This window comes from Mus musculus, chromosome 9 (assembly GCF_000001635.26).
Source record: "Mus musculus strain C57BL/6J chromosome 9, GRCm38.p6 C57BL/6J".
NCBI lineage: Eukaryota > Metazoa > Chordata > Mammalia > Rodentia > Muridae > Mus > Mus musculus.
Window position 1 is genome coordinate 55,208,668 of NC_000075.6, and position 26,391 is coordinate 55,235,058.

The following is a 26,391-nucleotide window of genomic DNA, read 5'->3' on the forward strand; positions in this document are numbered from 1 at the left end:
CTGCAGGGAAGAGCCAGCAGGAGCCAAAGAATAATGGCTCCTGTGTGAAAATATCTATCTGGTTTGGCATGTGCTTTCTGTAGCAATTAATAGTGCCAAAGAATGGCGAGTGCTATTTATGTCTACTCGCTTAAAACTTAAGACCTAACGAGTTAACCAGATTGACCAAATAGTGTTTGCAGCCGGCTTAAACGCCAGGCTGCCTCCGGTCCCTTCCGGGCGGAACTGTGCAGGCCGGTGCACCGCCGCAGCGGCGTGTCCAGTACCGGAAGCGGCCCACCGGAAGTGGCGCGCGCCTGCTCAGGGAGCTCGGGTTGTAGGTGGTGCGCCGGCCGCTCCGGTACCCCTGAGACTCTGTAGGGCCTTCGGGCCGGTAGGCGAGGAATGGAGCCGGCAGGCGGCGGTGGCGGCGTCTCCTCCTCCACAGATCCGCGAAGCACCTACGTGCTGAGTAACCTTGCGGAGGTGGTGGAGCGTGTGTTTACCTTCCTGCCGGCCAAAGCGCTGCTTCGGGTAGCCGGGTGAGGGCGAATGGGGCGGGAGGAGACCTTCGTCCCGGAGGGTGGCGGGGTCGCCTCTGCCGGGACCTCTGCCCGGGTTTCCTAGTGCTTAGCTGGCGCTGCGAGGCTGCTGACGGTGGGAACCGGCCGCCCGGCGGCAACCCTTTGTGCTTTTGCATCCCCAGAGTATGCCGCCTGTGGAGGGAGTGTGTACGCAGAGTGCTGCGGACCCATCGCAGCGTGACCTGGATCTCCGCGGGTGTGGCTGAAGCGGGCCACCTGGAGGGACATTGCTTGGTGCGCGTGGTAGCTGAGGCGCTTGAGGCAAGTATGGAGTTATGCGTTGGACAGTCACTTGCAGGACTGGTGGGCCATCTTGGAGAACTTTTTAAAAAATCAAGATTGTGATACATATCCTTGCTTTCGTTAACTCGGAGAACCTATGCTCGTATTCTGGCTTTTGTAGTAAACGTCAGGTTTTGTAGGGGCGTACTGCGGTTTAGTCATTATTAGATGTTGGGCAATTGAAGTATCCAGGTGTCCACTATTACAAGGCCGTACAGAGCCTTCCTTAACTTGCCTCAATTTTGCAATGAAGGTGTTGGGTATCGCTTGCCCAGGGTCTCACACTAGAACCGGAAGAACTAAAACTTCTACCTAAATACGTAAACCACATTCCTTTTCTCATTTTTGTCCCTGGATCCAGGAGAGTCAGTGTTCAGGGAGGTGAAGACAGATTATAGAGCTGATAGATAGTGAATCTCCAGTATCTCACTGAGTGGCAGGGGCCCTCGTGAGGAAATTGCCAATTTGATGCCCTATTATCGCTTAGTATGTATAATAGGCAAATAGGAATGTTCTACTTAACCACAATATAGTCTCCACATTGGGAAGTTATCATTGATGTATGTGTCGATTCTTTTGGTGTTGAGTTTGGTTTTCAACTTGATCCAGAAAGAGGGAACTCAAGTTAAGTGCCTGCCAAAGATTGACCCGTGGACAAATCTGTAGGCCACTCTCTTGATTAATGTTTGGTGTGGGAGCCAAAGTGCCCCAGTGCTTTTCTTAAGAGCAGAAGGATTTGATTCTGTTCCCAATGAGTAACTGAAAGGCGCGCTCCTTTGGTTTGTATGTTTCTCCAACCTGACTTTCTGTACCAGCCCCAACACTTAAGAAAATTCAAGGCACAAGTTGAGTGTGACTGGGATTTATTAGATTTTTTTATCCCATTACCTTAAATTCCTTGATTTAAGAGGTGTCTGCCAGAAACTTCTGCCTTTAAATTTTCTGTCCTGTTGCAGTTAATAAGTATTTGTCTGTAGAGAAGCTTTGAAACTTACTTTTCATTCTCTTCCACTTTGTTCACACAGCACTCATACATACGCTTGGTCTCTTGTGTAGAGCTGTACCTGTTACTGTTAGACTCTCCTTGGTACTCACACAGTCTTTGTGTGGCTAGTGAGCACTCAAGCCAGTTTTATTGTCTCTTAGGGATGACCTTTCTTTTGGCACCAGTTGTCTTCAGCTTGTATTTCACCTGCTTCATTCAAGAACTTAGTAGTTTCACTAATAGTCTTGGTTTCTTTTAGTGGAGAATGGTATTTAATTTAGACTCTAAGGTCAGTACTGTGTAAGTCTACTCACTGTTTTAAGGGTTTGCTTCCTCTAGCCTAGACAGGAATATGTGTGTATGTATATGCATATGCAATTGTTCTTTGGTATTGTCAGGGTAGTCGATGCACCATATTGAATTCCACAGCTGCTCAAGTTCCTTATAAAGTGGTATAGTATTCTGTTAACCTATATTGCCCACCCTTATTTAAATTCAAATTTCTAGATTATTTATACCTCATATAAGGTATAAATGTAGACTATATTAGGAAATAAAGACAAAAAAGTTTGTAAATATAGCATAGATTCGGCCCCTCCCCCATTTTAAAAAAAAATAGCTGCATTTGACTCATTGGATGAAGAGAGAGGTGATGACTTTATGTGTGTCTGGAGCTGTATCTCTGTCAGTGCATGGGGACACATGAGTTGCCTTAGGTACATCCACTTCCTCTATGTTCATATTTACACCTCCCTTATCGTCAGTGAGAAACTTGGCTCAGAGTTCCTCCCACCCACCCCTTCTCCTCTGAGAGGGGGCCCCTCCATACATACCTCCCCCAACCCCCACCCCAAATACCATCAAGTCTCTGCCAGATTAGGTATTTCCTCTCCCACTGAGGCCAGACTAGCTAGCCTTGGAGACTGAGCTGCATGCAGTCTGCTGTGTATGTCCAGCCATGTATGTTCCTTGGTTGGTGGCTCAGTCTCTGAGAGCTCCCAGGGGTCTGGAAACCTGGCGCACTCGTGCTTCCCCCTCCTCTCTCTGTGTGTCTGTTTGTCTGCCTGCCTGCCTGCCTGCCTGCCTGCCTGCCTGTCTGCCTGTCGTGTATCTCAATATGTATACGTGTGCACATGCCCGTGGAGGCCAGAAGAATGCATTGAATCCCTTAGAGCTGATTGTGATCTATATGAACTTTGTCCTCTGAAAGAGCAGCAGTCCTCCGAAATGCTGAGCCATCTCTCCAAACCCTGGTTCTTATTTTTAGTGTGCTAGCCCTGAGTGTGGTGTCTTTTTTCCATGCTGTCTTGTGTGGGTTTTCTTCTTTGCTCTTTTGGACTCTTGGACTCACACCCAGACAGCTGGCTAGCATCTCGCTTGTCTGTTGGATTACTGTTTCTCTCTGATACATTGATCAAAACCCACAGTCCTTATTGGAGCATCATGTACAGTGAGGAAGCTTAAATCTGCAGTTTGGTAAAATAAATCATTAAATTATAAATCACAAAGTACCTTCAATGATAAGAAAATCTTGATAAAGGGGCTGGAGAAATGGCTCCGTGGTGACCGATAGTTGGCTTCTCTTCCAGAGGATCCAAGGTCATTCCCAGCATCAGGGGTCACAGCTGCCTACAGCTACAGCTGGTTTCTGAGGGCACACACACACACACACACACACACACACACACACACACTCACGACGTACACTTAGACATATACACATAAAATAAGAATTTTTTAAACATTGATAAATTTGAGAAATAGATTATTAAGTTATATTAGGATAGTCTAGATTAATACAAAGGAAGCGTCATAAATAAGCTAGGATGTTAAAGTTTTCTGTGGGGAAAAGAATCCATGTGATTAGTTTTTTAAATGCTCTTTTACATGTCCTGTCGTTTTCATCTTTTTACTGCAGTAGGCATTATTCTACATGTGGTAGTGGCTGTTATAGACAGAGAGTCTTAGATGTTAACGCAAATTTTTGCTCAAGCTAGCAATGTGGCTTTGACCTCTCCAAGCCGTGAGTTCTTTTTCCACAAATTGAAAAAGAACAATAATTCCCTTGTACCCTTAAAGGGTTCTTAAAAGGATTAAATGGCAAAAAGATAATGCATATAACATGTTACTTATGGTATAAGGCTATATATTTTCAATGGATATTAAGGACTCTTGTAATATCACTATGAAAGTTCAAATAGCTTTTAAAAAATTAAACTCATGGTGAGACAGAAACATGGCGACTAAGTCATCTATGCTGTTTTCTCTGTGTTTTCCAGACCAATTGTGGACTGAGTATTTTAATAGATACAAGGAAAGTTGCTTAACTTCCTATTAGAAATATTTTGAACTTTTTAAAGACAGCTTGTCATTTGTAACTTTGAATAGTATTGTCCTAGCTGCCTTATGCTACAGTGAATGTCTCATTTTGAGGCTTTTCGTAGTCAGTTCCCAGTGAGAATTAGAGATGAAGCTTGTGTTTGTTTAAATGTAGGAAGCTCAAGAAACTAAATACCTGCTTTGTGAAAGTTACCTTCTGTTGATGGCAGAGGCAGGACCAGGCCCTGACTCCTTGGATCAGCAGGCATTACAGACAGAAATAACTCAGTGTCAGAAAGAAGCCCAAGAAGGTCTAGTGGCTGTAGGTATTGGCAGGTCTGCATAGCTGTAGCTGAAAGGCAAGCAGTCTGAGTGTTGCTGTTATTTTATCAAAAGGATTGGAAAAGTCCTGTGGAATTTTAAATTGTGGCAACTAGTTAGATTTTCTAGAAATGACAGGTGAAATCAAGGTCTTACCACCCCACCCTGCAGGGTGTACTGTTCAGTGCGTTTCATGAGTTTATCATGACCCTCTCTGAAACTGTCTGCATCTCCCCTGGTTACCAGGCAGTGATGTTGTGCTGCTCTTCACTCCATTCCTGGAGGAAACACTTTCATTTAGTTCAGCCTTTGAGACCTGTCTGCCATGTGAGGCTTAGGAAAGCCAGCAGTCTGAGGAGGCTCTGCTCAGAGTTGAGACTACACAAGCAGGCAGGGCTGTAAAGGATGCCGCATGGAGGTACAGATACACAAGGTGAGAGGTTTGCTCTGCAGTGCCTAGCAGCAAGGGAACTTGTTTGTACCAGTGTGAGCAGGTCTGAAATACTGAACTGAGGGGCTGGCATGGAAGGCCCCATGAGGGGTGCAGCCCCCTCTGACAAGAATCTTCTTACTGTGACCTCTGCTCTAAAAGATCAGTGAGCTTTGTGAAAATGAACTCAAGCTGATAAGAGTTGGAGCAACAGGTGAGCTGTGAGGTGGGGGGAGGGCCTGGGGGGGGGGGGAGGGCGTCCGGTGACCTTGGACTGGGATGCCTGGGAACACAGAAGCAAGCACTGACTCACAGGATCCCATTCTTTTTTTTCTTTGCAGAATGTTCGAATCTTACCACAGACAGTTCTCTACATGGCAGATTCTGAAACTTTCATCAGCCTGGAAGAGTGTCGTGGCCATAAAAGAGGTAGCTATGGAGACAAGAGTTGGGTGTTTTTGCTGTTGTTTATTTCTGTTTTTGTCATTGTCCTCGTCCTAAGAGCAAGCCTTCTGAGACTTGGGCACTGCTCCTATACGAATGCCTGTGTCTGCTGCAGACTGATGTCTAACCTCATTGTACAGATGGATGGATGGAATGAGGCTTTTCAAAAAGATGTTTTTTCTTGTTTTGAAATACTTTAATCCTCCAGGTATACTTCTCTTTATTAAAATAAGAGCCTGCCTTTGGTTATCCAAGCCTGCTCATGTATACAGTAGTACTGCGAGGTTTTATTACCAAAGCTATTTACTCTTGGCCTGCTAAGGGGAAATACGAACCAAGAATCCAAGATGGACCCTGCAGCCCAGACTTTGATTTGGACCTTGTCTGACTTGAATCTAAATGACGGGAATCAAGTAGTAGTCATGTTGTGAGATCAGGTGGATGGAGAGGTCCAGAATATAGCACCTCTCAAACTCAGTGCTAAGCCAGAGCTTATGCTAGAGTTTGAAAAAAAGAGGCATTAAAATGGAGAAAACTCTTACCCATCCACCCATCCATCCATTCATTGTTTTTTCTTTGAGACAAGGTCACATGTAGCCCAGGCTGGCATCAAAACTCACTCACTGTATAGCCAGGGATGCCCCTGAACTCCTGATCATCCTGCTTCCACCTTACAGTGCTAGGATTGCAGCGTGCGCCTGCTCAGGGTTTATGCAGTGCTATGGCTGATGATTGAACCTGGGGCTTCTGGCATGCATTCTACCAACTGACCTACATCACCAGCCTCATAGCCTGTTTTATTGTTAAATATAGTTTTGGTTTTTTTAACATTGTCAAATTTGACATAGAAGCTGCATAGTATTTAACAGTTGTTCAACTGTATTGTTACAGCGAGGAAGAGAACTACTATGGAGACAGCATGTGCCCTGGAGAAGCTTTTCCCCAAGCAGTGCCAAGTCCTTGGGATTGTGACCCCGGGAATTGTGGGTGAGAGAAACTTAACAGTTCTTTTCTTGTCTTGGTTTGATGTAGGGTCCCAAAGACTGGTGAAGTATTTATAGCTGAGAAGTACCTTTGCATTTCCGATCATCTGAAACAATAGCCTTAGTCATCCTTGCAGTGGTGTTTGTTACCTTGTACTTAAAATCTCTCAAGTCGATGAGGGTCATAGTTCAGTTCTCCAGGCAGCCTAAGAGCAAAGTGTAATCTCTGTCTTCTCAGCCAATCACAGGGAGGAAGGCTCTCATTCTACCTCCCCCAGATTAGGAAAGACCTGCAGCCAGTCCAGTCTGCTCAGCTCTCCCACTCTTGTTTCTTGCAGGTGGGAGCGACTGAGAGTGGCAGGTTTGTGGGCCTTATCTCAAGGCTTGTTTCTCTGCATGTTGCCAACATGGCACATGTCTGCTGTTAGTGTTTGTATTGTTTCCTGTTGATTTAGCCATGGTGCAGTGGTTAAGGCATGCGGGTTAGGATTCCAGCTGTACGTACTACTTAGTGCGCCTGTGTTACTTTGGACAGCTTCAGTTTCTTCATCAGTGAATTGTGTCTTTGGAGGACTATGAAGATGTAGTGACGTAACACTTCTGTGGCATTTAGAACAAACCATGCAGCAAGAAGATGTTAGTTAGCGATTGCTATTTTCTGGAGCTCTAAACAGAGCTTGGTGAAGTGCCTGCTGCACAAGCCTGAAGACCCTCGCCACCCCTGGGTCCCCACACAAGTGTCCTGAAACATTTTTGCATGTCCTAGTCTTGTGCAGTGACACAAAGGGCTCCAGGTGTTTGCAGATGAATAGGAGCTGTTGTAGCTGCTCACACGCTAATAAAGCAGTCAGTGGCTGTGCAGTGGTTTCCTCCAGTCTGAATGGCATCAAGTGGCTAGAAGCCTTTCTATCATTACTGATTAAGTAGCTCTCATTCCTCACATCTTAGTCTGTCCTTACATCCACTGTTGCTTTCCTAGACACAGTCAAGTTCCTCCTTTTTAAGTTTTCTGTTTCAGGAACAGGGGCAGGAAAGAAAGGGCCAGCCTCCGGTGGCAGGCCTGAGTCCCCTGTGAGTGGGTAGCAGTTGCAGCTTTCTCTTTGTTGCTGCCCTGTCCTGAAGCAGCTTTGATTTTTGTGTTGCTTTAAGTCCTCATGATCTTATGCTAAGGGCTAAATATCACCCTCTGCTCCAACCAGGGTGTGGCCTCTGCTGTTTGCTGGGAGCTTTCCTTTCCTCTTTGCTGGTTGTGTTGATTTAAATAAGAAAGGCCCCATAGCCTCTCGGAATGCCTGGTCTCCTGGGAGAGGAACTGTTTGAAAGGATTACAAGGTGTGGCCTTGTTGGAGGAAGTTTGTCATTGAGGATGGATGGGCTTTTAGGTTTCAAAAGCCCATGCCTAGCCCAGTCTCCCTCAATGCTGGTGGGTCTGGGTGTAGTTCACAGCTACTCCTCCAGCACCATGCCTGTCCGCCTCTGTGCTCCCAGCCATGATGATAGACTAAGCCTCTGAAACTATAAACAAGCCCCCAGTTAAATGCTTCCTTTTATAAAAGTTGCTTTGGTCATGGTGTTACTCCATCTTTGAACCTTAGTAGTTTCTTTATTCTTTCCTGACAATGTCCCAGAACTCCTCTTCTGACTTGTGCGGTTAGTCTTGCCTGTCAGTTCCAGAATGGTTGCCCATTTTGTCTTTTAGCTCTTTCACTCAACATAAATGTGGTTTTGAGATTCATTTATGTTCTGTCTGTCTGTCTGTCTGTCTAAGTGCATGCGTGAGGTCAGAGGTTGTCAGGCATCTTCTTCAGTTCTTTTGATACAGGGCCTTTCACTGAACTTGGGCTTGCTGTTCTAGCTAGGTTTCTTTTTTCTGCTTCCTCTAGACCCTTGCTTGTTTGGGGTTAGGTGTGGGGAGACTTCCAGACTCTGGTCTTCATGCCTATACAGCAGACACTTAACCAAACTGATCCCTGTCCCCAGCCCTCCATTTGAAGCATTTTCTGTGATATAAGGGACAAGACTTATTTCCTATTCTGCTTTTCATGGACTGGGTTTCTGGTCCTAGGTATCGTGAATGACGATGTTGCTTTTGTGTAAGTTTCTCTGAAACTTAAGAAGTGAACTTGCTCGTTTTTAGCACTGATGTATATTTAACTCAAAAAGAAACTGCTAGTTTTGCAAATTTCTGCCACGGTGTACTCAGTGAGCAGAGTCTGAGGGTTGCAGTTGCTGCAAATCCTTGCTACTCGGATCACAGCTTGTGGCAATAGCCTGGCTAGTATGTGTGTAGGTAGATAGTCCTTTGAGTATTTCCTTGGAATCTCTCTAATGACCAGCTGCTTTGAATACCTTTTGTGTGCTTACTAGGTACTTGTATATTGACTTGTGATGTGGCTGGCTTACTCTGCTGTAGTTTTAATTTGGACCGCCCTGCATCTTCTCACACAGTTAGACACTGTTTAGGTTTCCCTCCTAGGCTTTGTAGCAGAGTAGCTCATTTGCTGTTGCAACAGAATACTTGGCAGATGCTGTCTGGGTGGGGAACTTGCTTAGTTCTCTCTACAAGGGTGCATCCTTGTAGAGAGTCATGTGAGAGGCTTGAGAAGGCCGGTCACACTGTCCTTATTGAAGGAGCCCAGTGTGACTGCTCCAGCTTGGCTGTAGGACTCCAGGCTCTGGGGTGGTGCTGCCCAAGTGCAAGGTCTCTCTTATTCCCAACCTAATCTAGGTCCCTCACAGAGTGCCCAGAGTCGATGGTGGTTCTAAATCTGTCAGGTTAACCACCAAGACACCATCACAAGCCTTATCAGAAACTTGCATTTTTCTTTCATGTTTTAAGCTCACAGTATATGGGATTTGTCTTCTGCATTTTTTTTTCCTTTGAATATCCCCCACCACAACCTGGTTTGAGTTTTTTATAGAAACTTAACACTTAAAAAGATTTATGGCATCTTGCCTGCATGTATCTCTGTGCACTTCATGCATGCCTGGTGCTCATGGACACCATAAGAGGGTAGCGGATCTCCTGGGACTAGAGTTAGACTTGGAACTGAAACGAGGGCCTCTGAAGAACAGCACTTCTGATGAACTTCCCTTTCATCTGGACTCCACAGCTGCTCAGTTTGTAAAGATTCCTTTCTGAACACACTTGAAAGTGTGCTGCAGGCATTGCCACCCTAACATTGCCAGCGAGCTCTTTCTCTAGGAGAAGCTGTTTGATGGCCTGCCCTGCGGTTGGGAGGATATAATGGGCTGATGATGTCTCTTACTAAGTGTAGTTTCTATGAGATGTCCTCATGAAACTCTCTTTTTCTCCCTAGTGACTCCAATGGGATCAGGTAGCAATCGACCTCAGGAAATAGAAATTGGAGAATCTGGTTTTGCTTTATTATTCCCTCAAATTGAAGGAATAAAAATTCAACCCTTTCATTTTATTAAGGACTCCAAGAATTTAACACTCGAAAGACACCAGCTTACTGAAGTAGGTAAGTTACTGTTATTTACAGGTTGATTTGTTTGGTTTGAGACAGGATCTTACTATGTAGTTCTGGCTATCCTTAAACTCACTCAGAGATCCTCCTGCCTCTGCGCCCTGAGTGCTGGGTTTAAAAGTGCATGCCTACACTGACATTGTTAATTACTATTACTTGCTCATTTTGTTGATTACCTTACTCTGTTTTAGTTCTGGCCAGCTAGGCTGCTGTTGACAAGGCTGTGGATGAGGGGTAGAATTGGTTTCTAGTTATTTTATTTGCTATGAAATCCTAGATGACTAGAGATGAACATTTTTCTAAATATTCTGCCAATAAGCTTGTATGAGTGTTTTGTTTGCATGTATGTAAGTGTATGTAGCATATGTGTGTCTGCTGCCCATGGAGAGCAGAAAAGGACATCAGATTCCCTGGAACTAGAATATAGACACTTGTGAGGTAAGGTCCAAGCATGCATGCATGCATTCAATTGTAATTGAATTTCAAAAGAGTTCTTGATCTTCAGTAAGTGATTATTGATAATTTTGTCTTAATTTTGTTATTTAAAGCTGAAAAACTTAAGCTCTTAAAAAATTTCTAGTAACTATTTATTATAAAAGTTTTTAGAAGAAAAAGTAGAGATAGTCATGAAGTTGGTATACAGTTAAGATTACACCAGAGTTTGAGGAAGCAAGCGTGATTGCAGTAGGTCAGGAATCAGCAAGGCGCAAGGCAGTGTGAAAGCTCTTCATCATCCACACCTGCAGAGGGCATGGTTGGGCTTAAAGTACCACTGCTCATAAAAGTTTCTTAGTGCAAACTCCACATCTATGTGTAGATGGGCTAGCCAGAAGACATATGCCTCTGTTACACAGCGGCCCTCAGACTGTCACTTCCCAATCTTCTCTAATCCCTTTAGTGTTCTGCTTTCACATTGTTTATATGTAAGTCACCTCTTGAGCCCTGTACCTAGTCTGGGCAGCTAGTTTTGCTTTACAGACAAGGAAATGGGTTTGGAAAAGTTAAGAAGCTTTGTCCCAGCTAAAAGACTAGCTATAGAAAAATGGTGTAACGACAAAGGAAAGATGGGGCTTATGCATCAGGAAGGATACTGTTGAGAATGGCTTCTCCGCTGTTCCCAGCAGTGTAGACAGGAGAGGAAGAGCTGAAGCTGGGAGCCCTGCAAATAGCCTCAGTGTGGAAGAGGGTTGCACAGGTACAGGCATCCTGCTCCTGTAGTGTAACTGTTTAAAATAGAAAAACAAACAAACAAAACAAAAACAGGTGTGGCCTGCAAGGGCTCAGGCTTGGAGGCTACTCAGGCAGGTGCAGGTGTGGAGACCTAAGGCTCGTATTGGGTTTGTGTCTCAGTGTCTCTTCACACTGACTTCTTCTGAATAGCCATGTCATTGCCCCAAAGTAGTCATTTCCCTGGAAGTAACAATCTTGTTTCTAAAATAGACTTGACTCTTGCTGCTACAGACTTTTTCCTTCTCAGAAAATTGGTTCTACAAAACAACAGGTTCTTTTCTCAGTGTGCCAGGCTCGTCTGTAAGAAGGCGGAGCCTTGAGAGCTGGCTTGAGATGTAGGGTGCTAGGAGGTGCTGTCGTTTCCACTGTGCGCACCTGCGGAGCAGGGTCTGAAGGGTTATTTGTTAGAATCATCTTGTCAGAAGCAGTGGGGTGGAAACACTGCTCCACACTGTGACTTTCAGGTAAAGCTAACCTAGATTTCAGCACAGAGAGTAATTCCAGGATGAGCTAGTGCAAAGTAGAGTCGGAGTTTATTAAAAGGAGGTTTTCAATACCAGTTTCCGCACAGGGTTGAGAGACACTCAGAAAGTGGGCTCTGCAGAGGAGGGCCACATGTCGTCTCTACAGGTGCTCTGCCATTAGAGTTTAGCTGGACTCTGGATGGCTGCTGGGGTGCAGGGCGAGGTAACATTGGGTAATTAAAACTGGAGGTCTCTGGCGTGTGTGGAGTTCGGTGTTGATGTGCTGGACTCTTGGTCTGCAGGGCGCCGCCTCCTTCCCCTGTGGCCTGCTTCACTCTGGCTTAGTGAGTGGCCTGGCTGCTTTGGAAGTCGTGTGGCTGAGTTAAGTGGGATTATCCTGTTCAACACTGACTGGTCTCAATGAATGAAAAGAAAGTACCAGAGGTTCAGTGGAAGCTCTGGGGAGAGATGGCCACTGGCTCTCGGAGCTCTGCTGCCTGCCAGTGATGCAAGCTGCTTTAAGACCACATCTGAGAAGATAAGCTCGAGGTCACTGGTGTGCGAGGAATGAAGATGTGGAGCTGGCACTGCAGTTATTCACTTCAACATGTCTGTGTATAGCACTCTGCAAAATGCCCTTGCTTATGTGAGGCATATTACATTCAAATAGCCATAGGTTTTATTAATGGAAAAATCATAACTAAGGCTTGAGTGAGTAATCTCAGGCTCTAAGAATCGGAGAACTGAGCACTTCAGCACTGCAGAACACACTGGGAGTGCCAGTCAACAGGAGCAACAGTTCATGCTGTTTAAGGCTGTCTCTGTCCCTCACTTCTCTGCAGGTCTTCTGGACAACCCTGAACTTCGTGTGGTCCTTGTCTTTGGCTATAACTGCTGTAAGGTGGGAGCCAGTAATTACCTGCATCGGGTAGTCAGCACTTTCAGCGATATGAATATCATCTTGGCTGGAGGCCAGGTGGACAATTTGTCTTCACTTACTTGTGAGAAGTAAGCCTGAGTACTTTGCTCTTCCCCCGTGGGTAAATAGAAATATTTGATTTCAGGTCCTCAATACTTTTAGGTTTTTAAAAAAGAAATTAGAGGAATCAAGCAGAGTATAGTGTTGTTATGCCTTTAATTCCAGTAACTCTGAGTAGGCAAAAACAGGTGAGTCTCTTGAATTCAGGGCCAGCCTTATCTATACTGCTGACTTCCAGGCCAGTGATGACCTGTCTCAAAAAAAATACAAAAGAAAAGGAATTGATAATATACCAATTCATTCCATTTTACTGTTGCCAAGATGCTCACTAAACATAATTCTGCTGGCAGGCAAAGAACTAAACTTGGATTTGTTGTTTTTTAAGAATGTCAGAATCAGGCTCTTTTAGCATTACCCGTTGATATATTTTAGAGCTCTGGTCCTTGTGTTGCTCCTGCAAATGAAGAAATCATTTGAGTAAGGCTAAAATAAATTAATACACATGGCTTTTACTTCAGTAGAATTGAGTGTAACTGGGCAGTAGAGGTTTCATAGAAACAAATAAGGAAGACTGAGTTTTTAAGGGAAAGGGGAATTCTAAGGTGAGGTTGAGGCACCTTGTTGTAAACAGTGTTCCATGGCCCTTGTGTGGAAGTCATCTTAAATGAGCTGAGACTAGCCTGGTGCTGAGATCTCTGCATATGCTGAGTACACACAGGAGGGACGATTGCAAGGAGGTGGGCAGCAAATGAGCAGAAGTCCCACAGTTGGACCCTGCAAGCTCATCTTTCTAAGCAATTACTTGAAGATTGAGTTCTTATGTCTAAAGCAAACTTCAGCCTCTTAAAGACATCTCTGTGGTTCACAAATTATCCTGGTTAGACTATAAAGTTGTTACATGGGCCAGGTCTTCATGGAAAAACTTGTCAGGCTCTAACCACTTGCATTGGAGGCAGGATCTCTCTGTGGCATCTCTAACCTTTTTCCCCCAGAGAGCAGCAGCTTATGGGTATATTACTAGTATTCCTTGGTCTTCGTTTTTGGGAAATGTATACCAGATTTTATTTTGCGTGTATGTATATGCCCCAGTGATGCTTGATAGCTTTGTTTCTTGTTACCCCAGAGAACTTTGCCCATTCTATAGAGTCAGTTGTTGATAAATGTCATAGGGACTTAAGGTGTATGTTTCTTCCCAGTGAGTAGTCAGTATAAGTTTTATAACTTAATGCATTTTCTTTTGTAAGGATAAAAGTCCCATTCATTAAAAAAAAGTCTTAACAGGGCTGATGCAGCACTTGTCACAAGAACTGACAACCTCAGTTCAATCCTTGGCCACACAGGTGACAAGAGAAAGGACTCCTGAGCGCTCCATCCAAATGCTGTCTGTGTAGACTGAGCACATGAGTGCAGGTGCCCGCAGAGACCAGAGAGGTTACTAGTCTCTGGAGCTGGAGTCACAGGTGGTTAGGAATCGCCTGATGTAGGTGCTCAGAACCAAGATGGGAGCTTCTGTAAGGGCAGGAGCTGCTCTTTCCCTGAGCCACCTCTCCAGCTATCCCTACCCCAAGTTGTGAAGCTTTAAAATTCAAATGAGTCAAATTTCAGGCTCAAAGCAATAAACCAGCAGGGAAGCTGAAACCTGCAGAGTTGAAATTACCCTCCATGATTACATTTTTAATATATCTTTTTCATAATTTAACAGTGGATGGGCTGAAGTGGAGGAAGGTGCATGCTTTGCCTAGGTATCGAGGGGTGGGACGTCAGTCAGTGACAGTGCTTGCCAACACCTCCACTGCAAAGCCATGTCTATGTGCACCTACCTACTAGGTTCCGTTTAGAATGGTCAGATAGCGAGTTACTGGGAACTACTAATCCAGGAGGAGCTTTTGTATAGTGTATTTGTGCCTGAAAAGGGCAGCTGCTTGCCTTTTTTGATCTGCCCTGTTTTTTAATAACAGTTTAATTTTACTCCTTGTCTGAGAGGGATAAACCTCAGACCAAAGCTTAGGTTGCCAAAGGCAGCAGATCTTTTCCCCTTAGTCAGTCAGGAGGTGTTGATGGTTTTCTGTTTCTATTTCCAGGAACCCTCTGGATATTGATGCCACAGGTGTGGTTGGACTGTCATTTAGTGGGCACCGAATCCAGAGTGCCACAGTTCTCCTCACTGAGGATGTAAATGATGCCAAGACCGTCGAGGCTGCTATGCAGCGCCTCAAAGCAGCCAACATCCCTGAACAGAACACCATTGGCTTCATGTTTGCATGCGTTGGCCGAGGCTTTCAGTACTACAGAGCCAAGGGGAATGTTGAAGCTGATGCATTTAGAAAGTTCTTTCCCAGTGTCCCCTTATTTGGCTTCTTTGGAAATGGGGAGATTGGCTGCGACCGGATAGTCACTGGGAACTTTATACTGAGGAGATGTAATGAGGTAAAGGAAGAGGACCTGTTCCATAGCTACACAACCATCATGGCTCTCGTTCACCTGGGAACCTCTAAATGAGCCGCCTCGCTGAGAGCACCTTTCACACCATGTAACTTTGGGGGTTTCTCTTTTTTAGGAAAATGGAAACTCGGGATCCAAATATTTTAAGCAAAACTAGCTATGTGTGTTTTGTAGCTTTGGGTGACGCTCTGAGGTCACTTTGGGATGATTTTTTTAATACATAGATGAAGGACAGCATTAACATTGTAAGCACACAAGTCAAGAAGTGAGGCTGTGGTTAGGCGCAAGCAAAGCTGCCGGGGCTGAACTGCCCCAGATTCTGTAGCCACTGCATAAGCGCCCTGCGAGGTTGAGGGCCACCAGGAAGGTGGAGGTTTAAATAGTGCTTGATGAACTTTTAGCAGAATCATGACTTAAGAAAGGAGAAAATTGCCAGGCGTGGTGATGCGCACCTTTAATCCCAGCACTCGGGAGGCAGAGGCAGGCAGATTTCTGAGTTGGAGGCCAGCCTGGTCTATAGAGTGAGTTCCAGGACAGCCAGGGCTACAGAGAAACCCTGTCTCGAAACCCCCACACACCCCCCCTAAAAAAAAGAAGAAAGGAGAATTAAAGAACTGGTTTGAGAAGTTTTGCAGAAGCTGTAACAAATATTACTGACTTTTTACTTTTCTGATGAACAGTCTGTTTTGTTACTGTATAAAGTCGTTCTTTTTGTGAGTTAGCTTTTTCCTCTTCATAGTAAAGAGACTGCAAGGGAACAGCCTTTATCACACAGTTCTGAAAATCATCACCATATTTTGTTTGTACACCAATAAAACATACTTCCCACTCAACTGGTGTTGTAATTATTGCTGTTGATAAGAGGATGAAGGATATAACTGGCTCTTAACAGTAACCCAGACTGAGGGGGAGGTGTGTAAGCAGCAGCCCCTCAGTATCCACGTTTACATTGCACACTTTACTCATGCCTGCCTTCCCAACAATGGCGTGACCTTTGTTTGCTCTGTTCTTATTGCTTGGAATATGGGCAGGTCACCTTGGACACTGCAGAGATGTCAGTACTCCATTGTGGTGGGGATCACAGAGGGATCCTGGGTCTCTTTACACTGTGTTGTTGGCCCCTCACAGTGGACCCAGGCTGCCTGCTTCTAGCTTGTGTTACAGGCAGAAGTTAACATGGACTTGTTGCAGGATGTTCTTACAAGGTAACATTTCTGTATTGTTCAAAGGTTTGTACTAATAGGACAATAGATACTTTATAAATAAAATCAAATACAGGTATTAAAAAAGTAATTGCTGGTTTGTCACAAAAAAACAAATGCCTAGAAATGCCAACTGCTGATACTTAACGAAGCTGCAAAAAATAATCACATTTTTTTAAAAAAAGTGATTTGAGCACAGTAGTGAAGGCATGCTCACATACTGAGCTGTCATCTCAAGCAAGGCTTAGATCTACCAACAAGGCTTATCAATTGCTGCTTTCTCTGTATACGAACAATGAAAAGTGCTTCTGGGACTCTGGTTTGTTAGACAAGGGTTGCCTCAAGAATGCATTTTCACTCCCTTGATCCAAGGAAAGTGGAAGTGGAACCTTGAAGCCGAGGTATAGATATCCAGAACCATTACCTGTACAGAAAAGTACAGGCGGCCTGCATTCACGGTGTAATTCAGGTGTGCCACTGTTCTAATCCTTCGTTAATTGCTTAATGTGGCAGAGAACTGAATGCTGCTGGAATAGAAGGTATTGTCCTCTTAACAGCCCATTACCAGCTTTCTATGTGTGAATGCTTGTCCTTCCTCACCTGCCCAAAAGAGTCTCTGAGATTATCATGTTAAAAACCTCCTTAAAGGAGATTTTGTGGCCCTCTTCTGAGCCAAAGGGGTGGATCAGGCGTTGTCCTGCTGCTGACCGGAATGTAGCTTTTTGTAGAATAAAGGCTGGCAGCCAGTGGCTGGACAGGAAGTGGAAGGTGGGGCTTCCTGGTAGGGACTCTGGGAAAAAGAAAGGGGGAGAGAGGATACAGAGGTGACTATGGGTTTGGAAGGGATAGCTAGCCATGTGATAGGACGGGGCTAGATGGTTGAGATAACTTACATGAACTAATTGAAAGTCTGCCTAGCTAAGGCCTAAGCTTTAAGATATTAAAAGGTCTGTCTTTATTTTTGCTGAAGTGCCACCTGGGTCATCCAACAAACAGGCATACAAAGGCACAGAGAAATGAGTTCTATTCAAAGATAAATACCAGCAAGATGACTCAACAGATGAAGGTGTGCTTGCCCCCCAGACACAGGGTAAGTTTGATATCCACCGCCCACACACTGGAAGAAGAGAGCTGACTAATGAAAGTTGCCCTTTGACCTCTGCACACATGCCATAGCATGCATTTGAGAGTTCAAACACAGATAATCAAAAAAGAAGCAACATAAGCTGGCACAACTTACTAGAGACTTCAGTACACCCACAGGAACATGGTAAAGGACAGAATCTGTGTCTACAAAAAGGAAGGAAATGTGAAGAGACAAACCCCAACCCCTTAAGAGAAAAGACTAACAAAAGACCTCCTCACCAGGAGCTTTCAGAGAGGGACAATGAGGAAGAAAGCTAAAAGCTGGAATCAGAAAAGTATAAACAGGAACAGATGAACCCAGCATGAAGAAATTGTGGGATAGAGATACAAGCCACTGCCCAATCCAACATTCGTGTTGTCAAGGAAAGACATTTGGTAAAAACCATCCTTTTGTTATTAAAAATAATGAATTAGAAGTAGAGGGAAATTACCTCAACGTAAAAGCCACCATGAAAATGCCCACAGTGAAATCACACCCACTGGAGAAGTAGAGAAAGCGCCAGATGCACTGTTGCTAGGCAACATGGCTAGAGCCACTAAGCAAGTAAAAGGAAAGGCATCAAGCTGGAAAGAAGTAAAATTATCTGTTCATAAATTATATGATCTTATACCCAGAAAAGTAAAGATTCCACAAAAGACTTTCAGAACCAATAAACTAACTACTTACAGTAGCAGGGTGCAAGGTCAACACAGGAAACCAGCGTCATTTCTGTATGTGAACGATGAACAATCAAACAGTAGAGCATCAAGAAGAGTGAGATCCTGGGACTGCCATAGAAATGATGGGACACATCCATGATGATGGGCTGGAAAATTTAAATGTTAGCACTACCTAGAGCAATCTACAGAGTCACTGTAATCCCTATCCAAACCACCACATCACAGTGCAGTTTTTTATTTTCTGGACAGAAAAATGCACCCTAAAGTTCAGATCCAATCTCAGGGGACTTGGAATAGCCAAATCAATCTGGAATATTAACCTAGGATACGTCATCTGGTTGCAGAACAGAGTGACTCTTGCACCAGGTTAAGCTGATGGAACAGGAATCCTTAGATAAGCAACATCTGTATCATGAATAATTTTTGACAAAAGTACCAAGACTATTTTCAATAAGGAAGAGACAATCTTCAAGAAATGCTGGAGTTGGAACCTTAAGTAATACCATTATGAAAATTAACTCAAAAATTTAACAATAGTAGCTTAAAAAACTATACAACTTTTGGGAAATCAGGATAATGAATTTTTCAATGATTTTGTGGAGTGTTACCAAATATTTAGGGATCAAAAAATAGATCTAAACAGAATAATTAAAAATTAAAATTTTGTGCATAAAATATATCATACTTAAAGAACAAAAAGGTTATACATAGAATTGAAAAGCATATTTGCAGCCTTCAAATGAGGACTTAATTTCCAGAATACAAAACCAAAGTGTAACAACACACACACACACACGCCTAATTAAAAATGACAAGGGACTTAAAGTCTCCGAAGAAGATACATGAATGACTAACAAACAGTATGGCAGTATGGTCAACTTCACTGATGCAAGGGAAATGCATGTTAAGCCAGTGATAGAGGACAAGGTGTGTATGTCTCCAAGTATTTTCTGTTGTATGTTTTGTCTTGTTTTGATGTAGGGGTGATACAAATGGGAACCTGAAGAAGTACAAAGGTTCAATGTGGGATGATGAAAACGTTCTGAGCAGAGATAGAGCCTATGGCCATACCCAGGGTGAATGTGCTTCATTGCCCTGAGCTATGTCCTTCAAAGTACTTTAAGCCAGTAAACCTCCCTGTGTAGCCCTTGCCCTGTGAGCTGCAGCTTCTCTCCTATACAGGCTGTCTTGACTGGGGCCACTTACCAACCCTGTGTCTAAGACAAGGGGAATGAAAGCATTACCTTCTCTCGTCGTATGGTCCACAGTCCGCCTTTGTAGGTAATGATGCCCTTCACTGGGGATGTATGTCTTCAGTGTTCTCTGTGGCCTGTGGAGAGTAAGATATGAGGCTTGGACACTTGGTTTTCTACACACACATACCTACCTGCCCTCTTATCTGCACACATAAACCCACAACTTCCACTTGTGGCAGGAGACTTGGGGTGATCGTACCTCAGACATCCATACCCACAGCAGCTGTCCCACAGTACCTGTGCACAGAGTGCCAGCAGCCCCATTCCAGTCTCTCAAGTGCCCACCTCTGCCTTCCTGCCCTTTTTCTGCTGCCTAAAGTTCTAATAAGCCTAATGGTCTTTCTGGGGGAAAAAAAATCACAATTACAAAAGCTGGGTGAGAGGAAGAACGCCAAGGTGAGTCACTGACAGCAAAGACAGCAGCAGGTGCCAAACATGGGAGAAATACCAAACTCAAGGACCGGAGACTCCTGAGGGTTAAGCTCTGGCCAGAAATCCCCAGGGACCTGTGGGCAGCCATGTGCAGTAGGGAACATTGGAGGCCAGCCACACAGCCCGGCAACGCAAGGCTAGTAACTAGTTCAGTCCTCAGACCTCAGTACTGCCAGGAACAGAACTGATTCTAATACTGTCCTGTGACCTCTGCACACCCCTCTCTTAAAAAAGGAAGGATGGGCTGGCAAGATAGCTCAGCGGGTAAGAGCACCAGACTGCTCTTCCAAAGGTCTTGAGTTCAAATCCTAGCAACCACATGGTGGCTCACAACCACCTGTAATGAGATCTGACGCCCTCTTCTGGAGTGTCTAAAGACAGCTACAGTGTACTTATGTATAATAATAAATAAATCTTTTTAAAAAAAAAAAAAAGGAAGAAAAAGTAAGAGTTGGAATCCAGGCACATCTGGGTTTAAATTCTTGCTCTATGAGTATCTAGATAAAGATTCTTTATCTCTGACCCTCAACTTTCCTGTGTGTAGGAAGTGCCACTGACCCCAGAAGGCTCTTACAAGTTGTGGGGTTTCTCTTTCTCTCTCTCTCTCTCTTTCTTTCTTTCTTTTTTTTGGTTTTTCAAGAGAGGGTTTCTCTGTGTAGCCCTGGCTGTCCTGGAACTCACTTTGTAGACCAGGCTGGCCTCGAACTCAGAAATCCGCCTGCCTCTGCCTCCCAAGAGCTGGGATTAAAGGCGTGCGCCACCACTGCCCGGCTGTTATGGGTTTTCTAAAACAGCAGGTGAGGAAGCTTACCTAGAAGTCTGCATTCCCAAACAGCAAGGATGTGAAGCTGCCTGTTCTGGTTGCTGGTGGACTGAATCAATGGCACCACCGCCAGGTGGTGTCTATCACTCACCTCTACGTTCTCTGACCTTTATCAGTTTACAGCACGGGTCTGAGCTGAGGCTGTTGAGCATCTCCTCACGTCTGTACCAGGCTTGCCACATAGATCTCATTTCCTTCTCTGTGTTCCCGCCTTAGATACTAACGTTTGGCCTTAGAAAATGCCTGGTCATATATGCTAATTTTGTAAGCTGATACTCACCCTATCCCAGCTTTTGGTTGTTGTTATGGTCTCATAGTATTTTTCTTCCATTAAAAAAAAAATGCTCATTTCTTCCCAGCATGGCGGGTTACTCCTGTAGTACCAGCACTTGAAGTTTTAGGCAAACTTGGGGTATACAGTTAGTTCCAGGGCATCCTAAGCTATAGAGTACAACTTAATCTCAGAAATAAACAAAATCCTAACTAATATATAAAAACAAAATTTGAATTTAAGATTCTCCCCAGTTTAGGGTATGATGGAAAAGCTGCAAAAATTGCTTCCTATTCTTTTTAATATTTTTAAAAATATGGCATGGGGCAAGTTATGTATACACGGAGTCAGAGGCATAGGACCCCCTGGAGCTGGAGTTACATGTGGTTGTGAACTGCTCAGCACAGGTGCTGGGCACTGAATAGCGTGTGCTTTTAACCACAGAGCCATCTTTCCAGCCTCTTCTTTTTCTTTTTACAAATGTGTCTTTGTAGCCGGGTGTGGTGGCGCACGCCTTTAATCCCAGCACTCGGGAGGCAGAGGCAAGTGGATTTCTGAGTTCGAGGCCAGCCTGGTCTACAGAGTGAGTTCCAGGACAGCCAGGGCTATACAGAGAAACCCTGTCTCGAAAAACCAACTAACCAACCAACCAACCAAACAAACAAACAAACAAATGTGTCTTTGCACATAGGAAAGGGCTAAACATGCTTTATCTGTGCATAGTTTATAAAAGGCAAACCACTACTGAGTTTTACTGATCCATCAACTACTCTGATAGACCATATGCAGAGAGAGAGAGAGAGGGAGAGAGAGAGAGAGAGAGAGAGAGAGAGAGAGAGAGAGAGAGAGAGAGAGAGAGAGAGAGATGCCCACAGGGTCAGGACTCATGCCAGAGTGCTGCTTCTACACACGCCCCTTCCATTGGGCCCCATTTGTGTTCACCAAACCCTGCAGTTTTCTTGGAGGACTTTGGTTGGTTCACCATCAAGCATTTTATCAAGGAGTGTGACTGCAGATATTATTGCTACAGAGTAAGCAAAGGGCAACTCAAACCATTAGTTAGAGCTGCCACTAAGCAGTAAGGGGCACGTTCCCTCAGCATCTTGAGACTGTGATCATTTTGAGCACATGGAAGCTCAAAGCATCATCTGATAACATCTTCCACTCTGGTTGACTTTGTTGTGAAATGTGTAACAGAAGTTACCATTTTAGCCACTGTCAAGTTTAGTGATATCAAAAGTCACAGTCACATAAAAGGAGTCACCATCATCTCTAGAAACTTTTCATTATTCCAAACTAAAATTCTATATATTAAAGAACAGCTCTCTCCATGGTCCCTGGTACAACAACAGTTACATTTTCTGTCCCTGTGCATTTGGGTGCTCTGGGATCTCACTTTAGTGGAGTTACACAGTACTCATTTGAGTCTTGCTTTTTTCACTTAGCATAACATCTTCAGAGTACAGTATTCTTCGTATATAGAGTCTTCATATTATAGTATCAGAATTGTATTCCCTTTTAAGGTTAAGTAATGTTCCATTATATGCATCCACTTGTTTTATCCATTCATAGATCAGTGGACATCTGGGTTGTTTTCCATCTTTGACTACTATGAATGCAGCTTCTAAGAATGAGGGTGTACAGGTACTTGCTCATGTGTGTAACCTCACACTAGTCAACTGTTAGATAAAGTGGCAACTCTATGGTTTGTTTAAGACATGTCACACTGTGTATCTGGGTGACTCTAACATCTCATATTCTTACCAGCAATACACATGGGTTCCAATTTCTGTACATCCTTGTCAACACATGGTCTTTAGCAGTCACCGTCCCAATGAGTGAGGAGTCCACACACCCTTTTTTATGTCCCCTGTGACTAGTGATGCTGAACACTTCACAAGCTCGTGGAGAAATGTCTGTGGAAATCCTCTGCCAATTTTTGAATTGGGTTGTTTCTATTTTTTACGATCTATTTATTCAGGAGTATTTCTTGTTATTAATTTTAAGTTGCTATTAAAACAATACTTATCATGATGATCACGTGTATCACACATGTTGCTCACACTTGTCCCTTATTACCTTTGACTGATTGCCCCCTGCCCCCTCTTTACTGCCTCCTATAGTGGGATGAGTCCCGAGTCCTGGCAGAGTAGCCCCATCTTGCAGTAAGATGCCATTTCAAGGTTCTGTGTGCCGGACTGCAGCAGAAAAGGGCTATCCTTTGCAGAGGTGGTCAGTATTACTGACAGCAGCAAGCACCCTTAAGGGTTCTGTAAGCATCTTTGCAGAGTCTAACTTGTCTGTGCCTTGTTGCCTGAACCTGCCGTCACCTCTCCTGACTTAACACTAGGTAGCACTCTGAGCCCAGGTTTGTACCGATTCTGCTGCCAACTGAGAACCATCCAGAGCAGGAGCTCCGTGAGCAGGCCTTGATTCTTGGTGTGCTTCGAGTCACCTACACCCTGTAAGAAAGCCTACCGAACTCATCTCTCCTGTCCAGCTGAAACTGCTAGAATCTCTCTCAGGTCTGTCTGCTCTTGCATGAGCTAAATAGATGTTTCTTTACATTTTCCCAGGGGAGTCACACACGCTTCAAAGACAGCTCCTGTTTCTTTTTATACATACATATGGGTACATGAAATAAATTCTCTAAATTAAGTCCTAGTGCTGTGTGGATTGAAAGGCCTTTTCTCCTGTTTTGTGGACTGACTGCCTTTCCGTAGACAGTTGTATCAACTGTAGTTATAATAACTTTTCATTTGTAGATATGTAGAAATGTCTTAGTTGACTGCGTTGGTGTTATTTATATCCATTGTAGGGTACTCCTCCTGTTTTCCTTAGAGTCCTATAACTGTGGGTCATCTGTGTCGTCTCTCATCCACTTTGCGTCCATCTGTGCCCAATGCTAGTGTGCAGCTTCCTCTTTCAATGCACACAGACCCAGCCCTGGCACGGTTAGTTAAAAGTCAGACTTTTGGCAAGATATAACCCACAACTTACAACATTCAGCTTCATATACAGTTCACTGGCTTAAAGTCAACAGTCTCCAAGTTGTAACCATGAACCAGTTTTAAACCGGTCCCTTACCCTGGAAATACTTTTCAGGGCTCTCTGCAGTCACTGCCCGTTCAGGGTCTGAACGGTAGGAAGCCACTCTTTTTTTTTTTTTTTTAAGATTTATTTATTTATTATATGTAAGTACACTGTAGCTGTCTTCAGACTCTCCCGAAGAGGGAGTCAGATCTCGCTATGGATGGTCATGAGCCACCATGTGGCTGCTGGGATTTGAACTCCGGACCTTCGGAAGAGCAGTCAGGTGCTCTTACCCACTGAGCCATCTCTCCAGCCCCAGGAAGCCACTCTTAACACAAAGGCAAATGCACCTAGCAGGCTCTCAAGTCCTACCTCACAGCACAACTGAGTCACATGGCAGTGAATGTGACTGTGCTGTATGGCTGTCCATTTTACAGGCACAGCAATGGACTTCTGGGCGATTTCCACTCGTTGGTTACAGGGAGGAATGCTGTTGTGAACATTCGGTTTCTTTATACAAACCCAAGTTTTTGTGTACTTGGGTAGCTGACTAGGAGGGGACTTGCCGGGCTATACAAATGTGTCTTAATAAACTGTCCAGCCCTCTAGTCCCAGCACCACTGAATTGCACTTTCCCATATCCCAGACTTAGAAATCACAGCAGAGTTAGTGCGTTAATTGGTATTGTATTTTGGCTTTTCCATCTGCTAGTGAATTACAATGTCATGTACTTTGCACATGCTTATTTGTAGTCTCTCCTCCCCCAGCCTGAACCCTGCTTGCTCTGGGGTGGAGCTTCCTGCTCATTTGTTCTGCCACGCCCACTGCTGGAACCTGCCGCCTTGCTGTTCCGAAGCCATCACGTGCTCACCCTGCTACTGGACTCAGGGATTATTTGGCGGGAATCGGGTCCCCTCCCCCTTCCTTCATAACTGACTGTCCGCAACAGTAAAATTGAGCTTTGATCAGAGTGACTTTTGACTTGGCTCCGTTCTTTCTTCTGCCCGTCTAGTTCTTCTCTTTCAGCCCGAGTTGCCATCTCAGTTGAACCATTTGTTGCGAGCTGCAGGCCGGCCACAACACTTATTGACCATTTGTGCATTTTCTTTGGTAAAATGGTTGCACTTCAGTTCTCTCATTTTCTGTTACTGAGTTTAGATGTTTCCGTTGAATGAGTTCTTGTGTATATTATACCATCTGTCAGATACATGCTTTGAAAATATTTTCTCCTATTTGTGCCTTACATTTCATTTTTACAGTGGAATCATTGGAAGCATGGGGATTTATCATTTGCACACAGCCCAGTCTATCAAGTACTTAACCAATCGTGCGTCCCATACTCTATCTTTGCCTAAAATGAGGGCATAAAGAGTTTCTCCTTCGAGGTTTATATGTTAGTTCTTAAATTCATAGACACTGTGAGCTATTTGTGTCTAGGGGAGAAATGAATTTATCTTCTTGCATGTGGCCCTGTGACTGTCACGGCATCCTGTGATACTGCTGTGTGGGAGCCTGTGCCTAGAGAGCTCACACCAGCACTATGCTGTCTAAACTATGTCAGATTTGCCATAAGCTGGCTCTCGGTAGTTTGAGCCCTTCAATGTGCTGTTAAATCACTGCTTCCCTGTCTGAGGCCCTGCATAGTCCCAGTGTGTGTCCCAGTCACCCTGTCAGCTATCACAAAAGCACCTGCTACAATTTACTGGGATGTACTGTCTCTAGGAAAATTCACAGTAAGGAGAACTGACATCTGAATATTATACTTTCCAAAGCCACCATCAGCACAGAAATCCCCGCGATTAGCTGGGTCTGCCTTCTGTTAGAACTACTGCAGACTTCTTGGTGCAGACCTGTATTTGTTATGTTTCTACTGGTGTGATAAGGTGCTGTGGCCAATGTAATGGACAGAAGGAAGGCTTTGGTTGGCTTATAATGGTTCCAGAGGGTTGAGAGTCCAGCATGGCAGGGAAGCATATCAGCAAGCTGCAGACATGTTCTCTGGAACACAGCTGAGAGCTCACATCTTGCCCCATAAGCAGGAGACAGAGAACACACTGGGAATCGCATGAATCTTTAAAAACCTCAAAGCCCGCCCACAGTGACACACCTCCTCCAACAGGCCACGCCCACTAATCCTTCCCAGGCAGTTCTACCACCTTGGGGCCAAATATTCAAGCGCATGAGCTCTTGGGGTCATTTTCATTCAGGTCACCACAGGTCTTCTACCACTTTTGTTAGCTCCATCCCTGTATACTCTGAGATGCTGTTACAAAAAAAGTGTTGTTTTTAAAGCTTTTATATCTAGCAGTTTCTAACATATGGAAACATATTTTACCTCTTTAAATTAACCTTGCAACATCACTAAACTACCATCTTGTCTTATATTCTGTACTCTCTTCAGTATTTCATAATGAGTTTATCAAGAGTGATTGTTGCTTCAGTAGAAATTTGGTATAAGTTCAAGTACTTGGGCCTGGACTGTCATTAAAGAAAAGTTTCTACACAAATTCAATCAATGAATGTAGTACTATTTGAATTATGATTAATTTTTTTAACTTTTTATATCACTCTCCAGATTTTATTTTTTTGAAACAGGGTTCATTAGAGCCCAGGTTGGTCTCATTGTAGCTGAGGA

At 44.2% G+C, this 26,391-nt stretch overlaps 2 protein-coding genes across 6 annotated transcripts in view; one reads left to right on the forward strand and one right to left on the reverse strand.

The window, feature by feature from the left end:
- The first annotated feature begins 267 nt into the window (after positions 1 to 267).
- Fbxo22 (F-box protein 22) lies at positions 268 to 15,766 on the forward strand. 2 transcript variants are annotated; one of them, NM_028049.2, is made up of 7 exons: positions 268 to 521; positions 686 to 824; positions 5,242 to 5,329; positions 6,236 to 6,331; positions 9,648 to 9,812; positions 12,355 to 12,520; positions 14,573 to 15,766. In NM_028049.2, the coding sequence occupies exons 1-7, from the start codon at positions 385 to 387 to the stop codon at positions 14,988 to 14,990; spliced, it is 1,209 nt and encodes a 402-aa protein (NP_082325.2). In that variant the 5' UTR covers positions 268 to 384; the 3' UTR covers positions 14,991 to 15,766. The 2 variants fall into 2 exon arrangements, with proteins under 2 accessions (NP_082325.2, XP_006511522.1); XM_006511459.3 differs by lacking the exons at positions 268 to 521; positions 686 to 824 and adding an exon at positions 832 to 5,114.
- The window catches only part of Nrg4 (neuregulin 4), a 63,433-nt gene continuing 48,596 nt past the window's right edge, over positions 11,555 to 26,391 (reverse strand). The window contains exons 6-8 of one of the 4 annotated variants that reach the window (NM_032002.2): positions 19,186 to 19,271; positions 17,949 to 18,087; positions 11,555 to 12,741 (exon numbers count right to left, since the gene is read on the reverse strand). In NM_032002.2, coding sequence (NP_114391.1) covers positions 19,255 to 19,271 — 17 coding nt within the window. In that variant the 3' untranslated portion in view covers positions 11,555 to 12,741; positions 17,949 to 18,087; positions 19,186 to 19,254. The other 3 variants (XM_017313706.2, XM_017313705.2, XM_017313704.2) reach the window with 3 other exon arrangements.